The sequence below is a fragment of the Heterocephalus glaber genome, unplaced genomic scaffold (genome assembly GCF_053883595.1).
Source record: "Heterocephalus glaber isolate CG9 unplaced genomic scaffold, H.glaber_assembly_v1.0 deba00001444, whole genome shotgun sequence".
Taxonomy (NCBI): domain Eukaryota; kingdom Metazoa; phylum Chordata; class Mammalia; order Rodentia; family Bathyergidae; genus Heterocephalus; species Heterocephalus glaber.
The window spans coordinates 5,342,806-5,358,944 of NW_028258297.1; the positions used below are offsets into that span (position 1 = coordinate 5,342,806).

At 52.8% G+C, this 16,139-nt stretch overlaps 1 protein-coding gene across 1 annotated transcript; it reads left to right on the forward strand.

The window, feature by feature from the left end:
- The first annotated feature begins 1,922 nt into the window (after window positions 1-1,922).
- Pnpla5 (patatin like domain 5, triacylglycerol lipase) lies at window positions 1,923-13,422 on the forward strand. Its single transcript, XM_004845897.2, has 9 exons — window positions 1,923-2,306; window positions 2,670-2,902; window positions 3,518-3,583; window positions 3,815-4,024; window positions 4,736-4,796; window positions 5,560-5,727; window positions 7,477-7,609; window positions 12,026-12,130; window positions 12,450-13,422. Exons 1-9 carry the CDS (start codon window positions 2,114-2,116, stop codon window positions 12,559-12,561), a joined length of 1,281 nt encoding a protein of 426 aa, XP_004845954.2. The 5' UTR covers window positions 1,923-2,113; the 3' UTR covers window positions 12,562-13,422.
- The last annotated feature ends 2,717 nt before the right edge of the window (window positions 13,423-16,139 follow it).

Consider the following 16,139-nt stretch of genomic DNA (forward strand, 5'->3'; position numbering starts at 1 on the left):
CTGGCTTGGCTTTGCTGAATCTCAGTGACCCTTCCAGTCATGTGAGTGACTCCTCTCATTCCCCGGAAGGAACTGCACAGAAGCCCCGCTCCGACTTAGCCCTGCAGACCCCTCCAGCTGGAACCCAGGGTCCCTCCGAACTCCTTTCCCTCCCTGCTCTCCCTGTGGGCCCACCAGGAGGCCTGCAGAGCCCCAGCTCTGCCTCTCCTCGCTGCGATCCTTTGGGTTCCTGTTTGGGCCTCAGTTCTTCACCTGTAAAATGGGGCAGGACAGAGCATGAAGACTGCAAGGCGTGTTATCAACTTATTGAGCTTCCCCCCCAAAGCCTCTCCTGACCCCCAACTCTTACTGGCACTGCAAAAGGCTCCCAGGCATTCTGTTCCCAAGCGGTCACCTGGGTCTGTCCCCTGGACTTTCCCTGCTGTCCCGGGGGTGGGGCAGGGAGAGCTGGGCATGGCCTTCAAGTCAGCTGGCTCAGGTTCAAGCCCAGCTCTGCCGTTTCCAGGGTCTCCCGTTTGGCTTGGCTCATGTTTAGTCCCTCATATCCATGCAGCTTTCGAAAGGCAGAACGATGTTTCACTCTGGATCTCCCTGTCCCTTTGTAGACTCTGAAGCTCCCTGGAGGGCTGGCGGCGATGAGCTCTCAGTCCCCCTAACGAGTCTCTGATGTCCCTGACAGGAGCACTGCCCTTTGTCCTCCTCCTTGTAGCACCCTGCTGGGCTCCTGGGGGCTTTCTGGGGACTTAGCTTCCCTTGTCCTGTCTCAGCTTCAAGAGGAGCCGCATCTGGCCGGGCCTTTGCTTTCACAGGGATCGGCCTCATGCTAAATGTGGCACTGTGAGGGTCCTTACTTGCATGGCACCCCCTTCTGTCCTCAAGGACAGCACTGACCCCCTCCCTGGGGCTGGGCAGCTGATGGTGGGTCAGTGTTTGGGGGTGCAGGGCTCAGAGCAGAAAGGGCTCTGCAGGTCCTCACATTCGAGTCCTCTGATTGTGGGGAAGAAAAATTCCTGCCCAGAGTGAGGAGTTTGCAGCCAGGGGAGTGGGGGAGCCCCATACCAGACCACCTAACTCCCGCAGGTAGGTGGCCCTGGTCCCTGAAAGACAGGGTGGCTTATTAAAACAGGGAAGCCATCTGTCAAGGTGGTCATGAACACAGCTTTATGCGTTAAGTTGTTATATTGTTTTGTGTTTTTTTTATGATGGAGAAGATTCAGCCATCGACTGGGTATTTTAGAATCCCAACAACATCAAAATGAAATATTAGTTGTCAGATTCGTTTAACAATTATGTCCTCAAAGTTTTTATGTTAACATTTTAAAAGGGGTTTATTTTCTCACTTCAAATCAACTTCTTTCTTTCTTTCTTTCTTTCTTTCTTTCTTTTTTTTTTTTTGGTACCAGGGATCATACTTGGAACCTTGCGCTTGCGAGGCAGGTGCCGGAAACAGTAGGCTAAATCCCTGGCCCCAAATCAATTTCATATTCAAATGAAACAAATCATCCATTTGCCTACGACCTTTTAGAAAAGTTGTCATTTTTGTTAAAATACTGTACCTAGGCTTCATCTGAATTTGCATGGACCACACTTTAGTGGATTTAGAAATGGTGAACTCAATTCCTGAAATTAAATTTTTTACTTAAAAAAATAAGAGAGTATGGCTGCCAAATTCAGGGCAGGTGTCAGGGGTCCAGCTGCCCCACTCCCTGGCTGTCACTTTTCCTGGCCACACCCAGCTTCCTCATTGGGAAAAATGAGGGTGGATATAGCATCTCTGCTAGGACTGCTGAAGGTTAGGGAAGATTGGCACCAGGCCTGGGTCCTGTCACCCAGAACTCTGTGATCTCAGCAGATGTGGGCGTGGGGCTTCTGGGGCACACTTGGCCTGGGGGTCAAATTGTGGCCTGGAAGCCTCATTGGCTGGGGCTGCAGCTGACTCAGCCTGGGATGGGACAGGGCTGAAGACACCTGGACTGGCAGAGGAGTCCTGCTGGAGCTGCGTGCCGGGGCTCCAACCCCGAGCAGCACTGGATCCTCCAGCAGACAGTCGTCCTCTCCGGGGTGCTGTATCCAAGTCCTCTTTGAAGCTGACCCCTTTCCTGGCCCTTCTCTCATGGGCTTCTTGGAAGAGGAGGGCAGCTGGAGCCTGTCCTTTGCGGGCTCGGGCTACCTGGGTCTCTACCATGTGGGGGTGACCCAGTGCCTGCGCCAGCATGCCCCTCGAGTCCTCCAGGGTGCCCGCCGCTTCTACGGCTCCTCGGCTGGGGCCCTCAACGCCCTTGGCATCATCTGCAACAAGCCGGTGGGTGCGTCCCGGGCTATGGGGGAGGGGGGAAGCTGGGGGACACCCCCAAGGAGGCTTATTCTTGGTTGGGGCACAGGGAGCTCTGCCTGGCTGTGTCGTGAGGTCTTCACACCCAGCCTGGCGCCTCCGTGTTTTAATCTGGGGACCCTGGATGACCCATTTGCAAAGCAGGGAGCCTGGGCTCACAGCCCAGAAAACTGTTCCCAAGGTCGCTTGGGAGCAAACGGCAGATGGAGCCTCTGAATCCTGAGTCCTCCAGGGAAATTCTGAAGGGCCAAGGGGAGAACCCTCTACTCGCACCGCATGAAGCATGGGCACCTCGTCCCCCTGGCCTAAGGACTCCCCTCCTCGGCCCGCCCCACAGACTTCTGCTGCTCCAACCTCCTGGACATGGTTAAGCACTTGGAGGGGCTGAGCCTGGGCATCTTCCACCCGGCCTACGCACCCATAGAATACATCAGGCAGCGGCTGCGAGACTCACTGCCTGAGGACTGTCACATCCTGGCCTCCCAGCAACTGGGCATCTCACTGACCCACTGGCCTGATGGCCAGAACGTCATAGTCACCGACTTTGCCACCAAAGAGGAGGTCATCCAGGTGAGTGGCGCTGGGACCCAGGTCCTGGCGGCAGGAGGGTGGGGGGTTCCCATTGGTGCTGGAGGGGCTTCCAGGTGCTTCCCAGGGGGAGGTGCATATGTGGGTGCCAGCAGGTGTTCGAGGAGAGGACCAGGTGCCCAGGGGAGGGCAAGGGGAGTGTGCTTGCTTCAGAAGTACCCTTGGGTGCAGAAGCAGTCGGGGCTCTTTCCAGAGAGTGTCTGCCCAGCCCTGCCTCACTCCCTCTTCCGGGCACCTTTTGAGCCACCAAACATTTATTGAGCATCTGTTCCATGCTGGGCACTTGACCATCCCAGGGGAGGGGACAGACAGAAATCCCTGCCTCCTTAGGGTCAAGTGGGTGGCAAGCCTATCTCAGGTAATGACCCAACCCAGGGACTTGGAGGAAGATGTGGTACGTGGTACCTCTGCTTGTCTGTGGCAAGGAGAGGGGCGGGCAGCAGAGAGAAGAGGGTGGGGTGGAAGTCCTCCCTGAGACACTGCTGGGTGTGATGACCTCCCGAGTGAGACCAGGGGCAGCGCCTCCGGGGTGGGTGGGGGAGAACAGGCATGGAAGCCACGGGCAGGAACTGCCTGTCCCCGTGACTGTCTTGCCAGGCGGTGATCTGCACCCTGTACTTCCCCTTCTACTGTGGGATGATCCCCCCCAAGTTCAGAGGGGAGGTGAGTGCAGAGGTTTGATATTCTCACCCCTTCCTGTGCTTGGGGTACAAAGGGTCGGGCGGCGGAGAGGCTGTGGCTGGGGTGGACCCCTTTCCCTGGCCACCTGCTGAATCCTGGGCCCTCCCGGCTGTCCGGGCTGGAGTGGGCCGCCCCTGGGCTCCTTCTTATGGTCGGGGGGAGCATAGGTGCCCTGCGAGACCTGCCCAGCTCACCTGCCTCCGTGAATTGCAGCGCTACATCGACGGAGCGCTGAGCAGCAACGTGCCCTTCGCCAGCTGCGCCTCCACCATCACCGTCTCACCCTTCAGCGGGACGGTGGACATCTGTCCCCCGAGCACCTCAGCCAGCCTGCACGAGCTGAATGCCTTCAATGCCAGCTTCCAGATCTCCACCGCCAACTTCTTCCTGGGCTACCAATCCCTCTTCCCCCAGAGTCCTGAGGTGTGTCTGGGCCCTCCCAGGCAGAGGCGTAGCGACACACGCCCTTGTTGCACACTCGGCCAAAGCTTGGGGCCCGAGTTGTGACCCTGCTGTCCTTTCCCTCCCTTCTGAGTGTCCACCAAGGACTGGCCCCCATGTCCAGGGATCCCTGGAACTAGAGCCACCCCACCAGGCTCTGTGAGCAGGTCCTGGGCATCCCCACTCTCAGAGGATGGAAGGCTCAGAGAGGTTAAATTCTTATTCAGAGCCCCACAGCTGGGAGCAGCAAAGCCAAGACTGAGACTCTGCTCTTGGTCACTGACCTAGACTCTGGCCAAACTGGCCATCGGTTGTGGAGGTGAGGCACAAGCACACAAAGAAATGGACAATGATCCTGCATGTTCTGAGCTTTGCCCTTGGAATTTCTGGAAGATGAAGTCTGATAACAAATCCTTGATCTCTGCAATGTGTCCTCCTCCCCAGGACGCTCTGCCCATCCCTCAGCCCTCTCCTGCTTGCCTAGTGCTTTATAATTTCCACACAGCGTTAACTTCTGGTGCTGTGGTCCTCCCAACACCTGGTTACTCCATTATCCAGGGATAGGAGCTAGGGAACGGGAAGCTGGGAGCCAGCGGTGGGGCGCTCTGTGTCACCTGCAGGTGGGCAGGGCTGGGACCCTGTCTGGCTAAGGACTAATCTTGGCCTGTGACCCCCTGGCCTGTGTTTTGGCAGGTGATGGCCGACATTTGCAGACAGGGCTACTTGGACTGCCTGAGGTTCCTGGAGCAACGCGGTAGGCGGCAGGAGGATGTCCCCTGTCTCTGGGGCGTTTGACCACCAGGGGCCTGGGCTACTTGCTCATTTCCTACTTGGCATCTGCTGTGTGCTTGGCCCAAGCTGGATGCTGGGGACCAGAGAGGGGCCGCACACAAGCCCCACGCTGCAGCTTCCTGAAGCCCAGCTTGGAGGGACAGGGGACCAAGAGTCACCCTAGGGGGAGGGGTGCAGTGGCAGGGACGATCTGTGTTGTGGTCGCCCAGAGGAAGGATTTGGCTCAGCTTAGGTGGAGAAGGTGAGCAAGGAGGGCTTCCTGGAGGCAGCGGCAGGAGAAAGAGCCTTCTAGGCAGAGCAGGACAAAGGCTACACCTCCAGGGCGTGGAGCTGGGTTGGCAGGAGGCCCCTGGGCTGCGCTCTTCACAGCAGGAGCCTTGCTGGGCACAGTCCATGCCCAGGCCTGGCCCAAGTCTTATGTCTTTCTCAAATTTAGTTCTCAGAACAGCTCTAGACCACAGGTCTCAGTTTCTCTTTATACCGAGAAGTAAACAGGCCTGAGATCACAGAGCCGGCCGGTGTCGGAGTCAGTTTGAATGCCGAACCTGGATCTGGGCTCTGATGACACTCTGAGAAAGGAAGGAGCAGAGCAGAGAGGGCGGGAGGAGTGCAGGAAGGGCTCACTGCAGGGGAGCCCTGGGTTCACCCTGGCCCAGGCGGGTGGCGCGGAGAGCCAGGTCAGTCTCCTCTGGAGCCACCATGTCCTTTCCCTCTCCCTGGCCCAGGGCTCACCAAGGAACCAGTGCTGTGGACGCTGGTATCGAGGGAGTGGTCAACCCCAGCAGAGGGGCCTCGGGATGCCAGCAGTGACGGGGGACTCAACTGGGATGTGCCCTATGTGCGGGTGAAGGATGTGCCCGACTTCGAGCAGCTGTCGCCCGAGCTGGAGGCTGGTACTGCCGCTTCCCATGCTCTCGCCGCGGGGCTGGGGCCGGGTAACCTGCACCAAGCGCTAGTGACGGGGAGGGTCCAGAGCTCATCTGCCAAGCACCTACTAGATCCCTGTGTACGGGGGCTTCCTCCCCTCGCTGTGGTACTGGGAACTGAACCCAGGGCGTTTGCACTGAGCTACATCCCAGAGCTTTATATTTATTTAGTTTTTATTTTGAGACAGGGTCTGGCTGAGTTGCCTAGGCTGGGCTTGAACTTGGGATCCTCCTGCCTTGGCCTCCCAGTGTATAGGGATTACAACCCAGCCTGCAGGGCCTTTTTACATATGGCGTCCCTCAGCCCTCACAATTGCCCTGAGCTGTGTGACTCCCACAGCAGAGCTGCAGAGCCTGCACATGTGGAACTTGAACCCAGGTCTGTGCCCAAGAAAGCCAAGTCTTTGTCTACTGCCCAGGACTCCTCAGGAGGTGCCAAGAGACACAAGACAGACATATGGGGGGTTCTGGACTCCCAGAGGGAGACAGGCTCACTTCAGCCTTCAGCAAGACTCTGAGGATGGGACAGGATTGTTCCCAATGCTGAGGAGGCAACCATTGCACAGAGAAGTTGAGGAACTTGCCCAAAAGTGCACAGCTGGCAAATGGCCCAACTAAGCTCTGCTCTGAAACCTTTAGCCCGCTGTCCTGCCTGGTGGCCAGGTGTCATGATCACAACAGTTGGAAAGGACCAAGGCATGTAGGCAATGGGGTGGGGTGAGCTTGAGAGGCGTCTAAGGGAAACTGGAGAAGTAATATTGGCCAGGCGGAGTTGGGCAGGGGCATGGCATGTGCAAAGGTCCTGGGGTTGGGGAGGGCAACCTGGGGGCCATGTGGCTACAGCAGAGGAATCCAGGTGCTCTGCAGAGATGAGCTTGGGGGCATTGGGCAAGTGAGCTTGGAAACCGGGTGCCTTCTCAGCTGTTTCCTTGAGACATGGCCTGTGTGCCCGTCACAGGTGAGGAGACAGAGGTCAGAATGGGGCAGCGGCTTGGACGTGGGGCTGGGAGGAGCGGCGAGGGCGATCAAGGCCAGAGCAGGGGCAGGAGGTGGGCCAAGGCAAAGGGAGGAGGCCGGAGATGGGACTGGTAGGCGCTGAGCCTGGGCGCCACGCTAGGGCTTGGAGCTCCTGAGGGGGCCCTGAAGCAGCCCACCCCACCCGCAACTGGCTGGGGGAAACGGCCTGCCTGGGCCTTGGTCCTCCCCTGCCTGCCCACGAGGAGGGTCGTGCCTGTCCCCGGGTCCCGGAGGCTCTGGGCAGGGAAGCCCTGTCCTAGACTGAGCTGGGTCCGTCATGTCCAGACTGCACTGGGCGCCGAGACGGGGGCTCCTGCTCTGGCCCAGCCTGGACGCTGGATGCCGGCTTCAGCTCACCGGGGCTTGGGAAATGCTCACAGTGTCCGTGAACGACAGTGTGCTGTCACTGTTCCTGAGGGCGCTGCTCCCCGACACGGGCGTGAAGGAGGAAGTGCGGGGGCGTGGCCTGCCTGGGCCTGCTGCTTCCTTACGCAAGCGCTGTTCTGCTCTGACCTCGGTCTCCCCGTCTGTGGTCCGTTGTGACACGGGCACAGGACGCGGGGCTTGGCTGGCAGCGCCACCTGCTCTGCAGAAGGTGGGGTGTGGGGCACCATCCGGGGACCTGGAGAGACATGGGGGCGCGGAGAGCTGTCAGGGCCACGTACGGCCCACGGGATCCACGTGGCACTGTCCCCGCAGCACTGAAGAAGGCTTGTCAGAGGGACCCCAGCGCCTGGGCGTGCTTCCGCCGCTCGGGGCCTGGGAAGACGCTGACCTACCTGCTGCTGCCCTGGTCGCTGCCCTTCGAGTACATCTACTTCCGGAGCTGGAGGTGGGTAGCGGGCAGGGAAGGTGGTGGGGAGCATGCGAGGCACAGAGGACAGAGCGGGTGGAGACGGATGGGTGGCGCCCTGGGCCCCACCTCCTCCCTGGGACCTGTGGCCTTGGCCCCACTGTCAGAGCCTCAGAGAAGGCGACTCTTGGAGCTGAGCTGCCTGAGAGTCGCTGTGTGGCCCGGTGCCCTCTGGAGAGCTGGGCCACAGCTGCCCTTTTCTTTTTCTTTTTTTCCCCCCCGTATATAAAAAATTAACCTCAACCCTTTATTTCCAACATAAAGATAACTTGAAAGGATCTATGAACCTAAATATGAAAGACTAAAACTATAAAACTTCAAGAAGAAATTATAAGGGAAAATGTTCATGAATTTAGGGTAGGCAATAATTTCCTAGGATACGAAAAACATGATGTATAAAAGAAAAAAATTGATAAAGGAGATTCCATCAAAATTTAGAACTTTAAATGACATCATTAAGAGAATGAAAAGTAGTCCTTAAACAGACCATATTTATAATACATATAACCTATGACCAGAATATATAAAGAACTCTTACAGCTCATTAAAAGACAACCCAATTAAAAAGTAGACACAAGAAGATGATAAATAGCCAGTACAGCACAGGGAAAGGTGTGCAACACTAGAATCAGAAAAAGACTAATCAGTACAATAACGAGATTGTATTATACACTCATTAGGGAGATGAAGTTCAAAGTTTTAAAAGAACAAATGTCAGCTTAGGTGTGAACCAGTTAGAACTTTCGAATGCTGCTACTGTGAATGTAAAATGATAAAACCATTTTGAAAAACAATATAGAAATTACTTGTATTACTGTTAAGAACCAACAGTTCTGTTCTTAAATTTTTACTTAAGAGGAATGAAAACACATGTTCACAATAGATTTGTACATATACGTTGACTATCCCTTATCTGAAATTCTTGGGACCACAACTGTTTCAGATTTTGGTTTGAAATCCACGTGATCTGCAAAGAGGATAGCTACTCCTGCTTTTTTTCGGGATCCTGTCACATGGAGTATTGTTTTCCACCCTTTAACTTTCAGTCTATGAGTTTCTTTTTGAATTAAGTGTGTTTCTTGTATGCAGCATATTGTTGGATCTTGCTTCTTGACCCATTCTGCCAGTCTATTTCTTTTGAATGGTGAATTGAGGCCATTCACATTGATGGCTATAATTGATATGTATTGACTTATCATTGTCATGACCTTTTCTTTTTGTTGGATTCTCCCCCTTTGGGTTTAATTTCTTGTTGTGCCCAGTGGTTTCATTTTGCTGGCCTTCCTGGGGTTGTGATCCTCATTGTCTTTTCCTAGGATATTGTCTAAAATTTTTTGGCATGCTGGTTTGATATTCATGAAGTTCCTAAGGCGCTCTTTGTCATGAAAGTATCTTATTTCTCCATCAATTTTGAAAGATAGTTTTGCAGGGTAAATCAATCTGGGTTGGAGGCTGTTTTCCTTCTGGGCTTGAAATACATCACTCCAAGCTCTTCTTGCTTTGAAGGTTTGCGTTGAGAAGTCTGCTGTGATTCTGATGGACTTTCCTTTGTATGTGATTTGTTTCTTTTCTCTCACTGCTTGTAGAATGTTGTTCTTCTGTTGGGTTTCTGGAATCCTAACTATTATATGCCTATTTGTAGATTTTTTTTTTTTTGATCAAGGCTATTTGGAGTCCTATATGCCTCACTTATCTGTATGTCAAGTTCTTTTCCCCTGCTTGGGAACTTTTCTGCCATCACTTCTGTGAACAGTTTTTTTATGTCATCTGCACTCTCTCCTGTTTCTTCATTGACTCTGATCTGTCTTATATTATTCGTCTTTGCATCATCTAGCAGCTGATGGATTGATTTCTCATGGTTCCTTACAATTTTAAAGAAATTTTTCTTTTTCTTGTCACTAATTGCAATCTTATCTTCTGTATCTGAAAATCTGTCCTCACATTGGCTCATTCTGGTGCATAAGCTTTCAATGGAGTTTTTAATCTCCTGGAAATCTGTTTGCATCTGTTTTATGGATTCCATTAGTTTCCTATGTTGGGATTCCATCATGTTCCTCAGCTCCTCTATTTTTTTTAATCTGTGTCCTCTTTAGATTTATTAATCATGTCTTGCACTATGGGCACAATCTCTGCTGTTATCTGAGAAATTATTTCTGATTTCATTTTTTCCAGATCCTCTTTTGTTGCCAGTTCAGGGAGTTCAGGTGGTTGAGTATGAGATTGTTTCATCTTATTTCCCTTTGAGGTTGCTGTAGGTGATCTGGAAATCTGTTTTTGAGGGATGTTTACGTGTCTTCTCATTTCAAAGTGGGGGTGGGGGTGGGGGTGCTGCTGGCACCTGTGTGGCTCACCTCCTTTGCACTGAGAGCAGTGGAATGGAGGCCTGGGAGCCTCCTCCTGGGTGCTGGGATTGGCTCATCTCCTCTGCACTGAGAACAGTGGAATGGAGGCCCGGGACCTCTTCCTGGGTGCTGGGATTGGCTCCCATAGCTGCCCTTTTCTACAAAACAAGACCCTTCCAGGCTGGGATCATAGTGCATGGCTTGTTCTGATTTCCTGACTGATGGACAGCCTTGCAGTCCCTGATCATTCAGTACTGTTGGCATCAGGGGCCCCTGCCTAGCTGGGGCTAAGCAGGTGGCAAAGACTCATACCCACTTCCTGGCCTCATGAGGCCCGAAGCCAACTGACTCTCACATGGCTCTTTCTGGAGTCACCTGGGAGGGCTCTGCACTGGCTGCAAGCTGACACAGCTCACACTAGCAGCTATTTGGTGAGGGAAGCCTGCCCATAGGAGATGACTTTTGAGCTATAATTCAAAGGATGGGTGAGAGTCCCCTAGGCAAAGGGGAAGTCAAAGAAAGGCATTACCGGTAGATGAGACAGCACGTACAAAGGGCCTGGGGCAGAAGGGAGTATGTTGAATTTAAGGAACAGAAAAAGAGGTCAGTACTGGAACAAATAGCTGGCTTGCTGTATCAGATAGCCAGGGGAGGTTGCAGGGCAACACACACAGGACTCTGTAGACATGGGTGTGAGGTCTTTATCCTGGGAGTGGCATTGGGACAGTGAAGGGTTAAGCAGGGAAGCATCATGATGAGATCTGTATGTTTAAAAATTCTCTATTCCCTGGAAGAAGGTCTATAACCATGAGCCACAGGTCTCTGTCCTACTCCACACTGAGTTAATGATAGGTCAGTCTAGCTGCTTAAATTGTCAGTGGCTCAGCCACCCTGGAAGGCTGAGGCAGGAGAATCAGAGGTTCACAGGTTAGAGACTTAGTGAGGCCCTTTCTCAAAATAAAAAATTAAAAAATGGGCTGGGGATGTAGCTCAGTGTGATGGCCCTGGGTTCAATCCCTAGTTTCAAAATAAACAAGGAAAGTCTAGCCTTTTTCAGTTAAAAAAATCCACATGCAAGCCCTGGAGGAGAATCTTCCCAGAACACAGGGCAATTCACCCTTGGTGTTGTCTGTAACCCGCATGTTCAACTCATAGGCTGCATCAGTAGAGGCAGAAGGCCTAGAGCAAGGGAGGTGATGGTCTAGCTCATGCTTTGCTTAGTCCCCTGGGCTGGTTGGTGTGGGGGCCCCTCCCAGGGCCGTGGGGCCAACCAGTGAGTCTGAGGAGGTGGCCAGCCAGTGCTTTCTGAGCTGGGGTCCAGCTCTGCTGGGATGGTGGCAGGGTCCTCAGGAGCAGGAGCATTTAGCAGGAGAGGGCTGCAGTCAGAGCACACTGGGATGGTCCCTGCTTCTGAGAGGAGAGTGGACAGAGGGGTGAGGAGCAGAGTGGCTGGAGATGAGGAGTGGGTGAGGGGCTGCTGTCCTCATCTGATGGATGAGGAAACAGGCCCAGAGAAGCTCCCCAACCCTCCCAGGTCCCCACACTTTGCCCTGTTCAGCCTGGGCTTCCTACCTGTGCTTGGCCGATGCCTCCTCCACCAAGCTCAAAACCCACTGTGGACCAAGCCAGGTGTGGTGGGCATCCCTGTAATCCCAGCACTCAGGAGTCTGAGGCAGGAGAATTGCTGCAAGTTCAAAGCCAGCCTGGGCTACGTAGTGAGTTCAAGGCCAGGCTGGACTACATAGTGAGACCCTGTCTTAAAAACAAAAAGCCCAGGGCCGGGGATTTAGCTCAGTGGTTCCGCTGCCTGCCTCGCAAGCGCAAGGACCCAAGTTCGATCCCTGGTACCAAAAAACAAACAAAACAAAACAAAACAAAACAACCCCCCCCCAAAATCCATCATGGACTGCTCTCCGAGGGATGCCCTGTGCCTCTGAGCTAGGCAGCCCTGTCACCTGTCTCTGGGTCTGGTGCCCCCCGTGCCTTGGCTCCAGCCCGGGTGGGCCCCGCCAGCCTGCCTTACCCAGTGGAGATGACGCAGCCTCTCCTGCAGGCTGGCCCTGTGGCTGCCCGAGGCGCCAGATGACCTGCTGTGGATGTGGGGCCTGATGAAGAGCATGGCACATGAGGTCTTCTCCAGGATGAAGGCTAGGCTCAGGTGAAGGACCGGGTATGTCCTGAGGGTCCAGGGCAGGTGGGCAGCTACTCCCATCCCTCATTCTCATGGAGGATAAGCAGGTCCCAGCTGCTGTCCCAGATGTCTCTGGGGGACTCCAGAAGGCTGGCCTATGTGGTTTCCTCCACCCCTGCCTGCCCTCCCTACTCAGGAGACCCAGGCATCCGCCTTCCCCATCTATCCAGGAACTCCCCTGCCACTCGGGGTACCCAGATGCACCTGGGTCTCTCCTCAGGGGAGCACCACCAGGGGTGGCATGGACCTGAATATGAGGTACATTTTCCTTCCTTTCCTTCCACAGCCCACCAGTCACCACTGACAGGGACACAGGCTCCTGCCAGCCCAGTGTTGCGGGCACAGAGCTCCTGTCCATCTTTCTAGCCTGCAGGGTTCCGGGAGGCAATCTCCCCTGATCCCCATACCTGCCTGCATCCTGCACACCCATATCCATCCCCAGGCTGTGGTGACTTGGGACTCTCCCTGGCTCCTGGCCAAAAGAGGTGGTGGGAGTGCTGGTCAGAAGGGGGCGGCCTCCCTCCTCTCTCAGGGTCTCCTCCCAGAGGGTGACATGGGCTGATGGCTCCCTGGCAGGAAGAGGCCCCTACCCCAGAGCCTGTACCCCAGACCTGGGCACTTCTGTTTTGGAGGAGGCTCAGCCTGGCCATACCCCCAGGAGTCCTGGGCACCAGGTCACCCTGAGCTCCTGGCTTTCTCCCCTGAGAAGAAGGGATAGCAGGAGCTGAGATGTGTCCACGTGAGGACTTGCAGCAGCACTCACTGGACACAGGCCCTGTGCACTGTCACAAGCTGTTTGCAGAGCTCAGAACAGATGATGGGATGTGGCCTGGGTGTCCAGATAGGGGGAAAACTGGAATGATGGGGGTGTGGTGTGGTGCTCCTCTGATCCCCTCTGCCTTTCTGTCCTGCACTGGCCCTGGAGGTGACTCCTGTGACCTCTGACTGCCCGTAGGGCCCTTGGAGTGGGTGGCCCTCCAGGCAGTGGGATAGAGGAGGAGGAGGGGTCCCCATTGCAGGGTCCTTTGTGGCGGTCTCTGCCCTCCCCAGTGCACTCTTGGTTGGGTGGAGAGGAAGCTGTGGACACTAGGCTTCCCCTGGCCTCTCCGGAGGCCACTCGTCTTCCTATCCTCAGAGCAGAGCCCACACTGTGACCTGGACAGGATTTTGGGAATGTTCAGCCTTCGGGGAGATGGGGAGCATGAGACACAGGCTCAAGTAAGAGAAGGGATAAAGGAATAAAGATATAATGGAAAGTTACAACGTCATTCATTCATTCACTCATTCGGCTTATAAACAATGAGCTTGGCCTCTTGGAGTCATGGCTATGAGCAGCACACAGGAAAATACAAGGGACCATCAAAAATGTGGTGTGTAAAAATTTTATTGTATGTTTAAAGTTTTAAAAAATTATTATGGTAAAAGACAAATTCCATGAATCCCTCTCAAAATACTCTGCCTTGCTTCCAACACACTCATCCCATCATTCCTGGCATTTTCTGCACCAGTTCTGGAAGTGCTCTTTCCCAAGTGTCTTTACAAGGTGTGATTAAAATAACACAGTGAATGCTGCTGCCTAGTGCCATCCAATGGAAAGGCAGCTTGGAGAAACATGACGTTGTGTCCTTATCCACCTGATTCACCAGATCGGGCACCATGCAACTTCTGGCTCTTCCCAGATGTCAAAATGACCATGGAAGGGAAATATTTTGAATCGATTTAGGACATGAGGCAGCCATGACAGTGCATCTATCTAAAGACACTCAAGACAGAGGACTCCAGAGCTGCTACAGAAAGTGGCAAGGATGATGGGATGAGCGTGTTCAAAATGAGGGGAAGGGATTTGAAGGGGATTATGGCAATATGTCTTTTAATGTAATAAAATTTTTTTGGGGGGGGTTGGTACCGGGGATCGAACTTGGGTCCTTGCGCTTATGAGGCAGGAGCTGGAACCACTGAGCTAAATCCCTGGCCCTTAAAATCTTTTAAAAATGCAAGCATTCATCATATTTTTCGCTCACCTTGTATATAAGTGGAGGCTCCTCCCAGGAGCTGTGGAGGAGACACAGCAGGGTGAAAGTGACAGTGAGTTGGGGTCCAAGCCACAGTGGCCATGCTTGGGACGGCCTCTCTGAGAAGCCTGATGAAAGGTGGAGGGATGTAGCAGAGGGAGCAGGAGGTGCAAAGGCCCTGCAACAAGACCAAAGCCGATGTGTTGGTTTCTGTGCACCTGGAGTGCACTGGGAGCCACCAGATAGGGGTGGCTGGCTGGCCGCAGGTAGAGTCTGGGTTGCCAGGAGAACCAAGGAGTAAATGGACAATGAATGGGGACAGGAGCTGGAGGTGTTCATTACTTTCTAGGTGTGCTAATAAATTTCTTGGGAATATGTTTTCAAAGAGTTCTATCTTTTAGAGATCCATACTGAAGTATTAGCGAATGAAAGCATAGGACACACAGAAGTTGCTTTAAAATAACCTGAGGGGAGGGGGAGCTGCTGCCACGTGCTTGGGGAGATGGGCACATAGACCTTCATTACACCATTCTCTACTTTTGTATACGTTTGATTTCCATGGCCAACAAATATTTAGCTTTACAGATGTAATAGTACACACAAATAGGGAAATACACTTCGATTGAGGACGCACAGCAAAACCATGGGCCTCCAGAGGCGTGGTTACCAGAGTGGCGGGCGGGAGTGCGCCTGGCTCTGCGGAGCTGCGAGCTTTCAGCACCCCGGACAGCGACCCACGTTCTGGTCCACTCAGCCGCCAGGGGATCGCAGAAGGGCGGAGAATTTGGACAGCGAGAAGTCTTTTCAGCACAGTGAGGTCTCCAGAACCTTCTTACACGCCTCCAGGGACGGGGTGGTCACTACTCAAAGGCAGCCCAGGTCTTGCTGGACATCTTTGACTTATGAGAAGCTACTGCTTCTGACTTTTCTTTTTCCTTTTTGTGGTTCTGGAGGACTGAATCCAGGGATGCTCTACCACTGGGCTACATTCCCAGGCCCTTTCCCTCCTTAAAAACAAACAAAGAAACACAAAAAACTCTTGAGACAGGGTCTTGCTAAGTCTTGTGATTACTTGAACTTATGGTCCTCCTGCCTCAGCCTCCTTGTGCTAGGATGACAGACGTGCGCCACCGCACCTAGCTTGCTTTGTGCCATTTAAGGGTACCTTTGTCAAAAACAAGTGACCATATGTGCTTGTCTCTTTTCCTGGGTTGTTCTGTTCCATTTTTCTGCACATCTATGTTTATGCCAAGTCCACACTGCCTTGATTTACAGCTTGTAGTTTAGTAAACTTTATCTTTTTTCAGAATTATCTTGATGACTCTAAGTTCTTTGCTTTTCCATACAAATTTCAGAACCATCCTGTCCATTTCTACAGAAGAGCCCAGGTTTTGCTTGGGATCACATTGACGATAAATTTGAGGGGAGTGGGTGTTCGAGAACCTGGTACCTCATTCTAATTCTTTAGTTTTTCTTTAATTTCTCTGATCAACATTTCAGTTTTTGGTATAAAAACTTGTATATGTTTTCTTAGATTTATTCTAAGCACTTAATGTTCTGATGCTATTGCAAACAGTATTTTCAAATTTTAAATTCCCAATTGTTTGTTCCCAGTATGTGTAAATACAACTGTTTTTTGGTTGGTCTTAGATGGTATGACCTTGCTAAACTCACTTACTAGTTGCAGTAGTCTTTTTCCAGATTCCTAGGGATCTTCTATGTTAATAGAGCTCTTTTATATTTACTTTAAACATTTTTTTGTTTAGAGTTTTTTAGGTTTTTATTGTGAAAAAAGTGAACAACAGCCAGTAAAATACTAATACATAAAGTTTCCCCTCTTTCTCCCACAGTTTCTACCTTGATCTGTCATGGGAGTTTTTATTTGCTATTTAATGTCACTCTTTTGAACCCTGGGACGCTTGTGTGGTATAAGTGCAGACCCTTACAGGCTCTGGGGACCCCAC

Excerpts from the sequence above, each read along its gene's own strand:
- Pnpla5 (XM_004845897.2), top strand. The coding sequence starts at position 2,114 with ATGGGCTTCTTGGAAGAGGAGGGCAGCTGGAGCCTGTCCTTTGCGGGC. Across the intron at positions 2,307-2,669 it reads CATCTGCAACAAGCCGGTGG|ACTTCTGCTGCTCCAACCTC; the intron begins GTGCGTCCCGGG and ends CCCGCCCCACAG. Across the intron at positions 12,131-12,449 it reads AGGATGAAGGCTAGGCTCAG|CCCACCAGTCACCACTGACA; the intron begins GTGAAGGACCGG and ends TTCCTTCCACAG.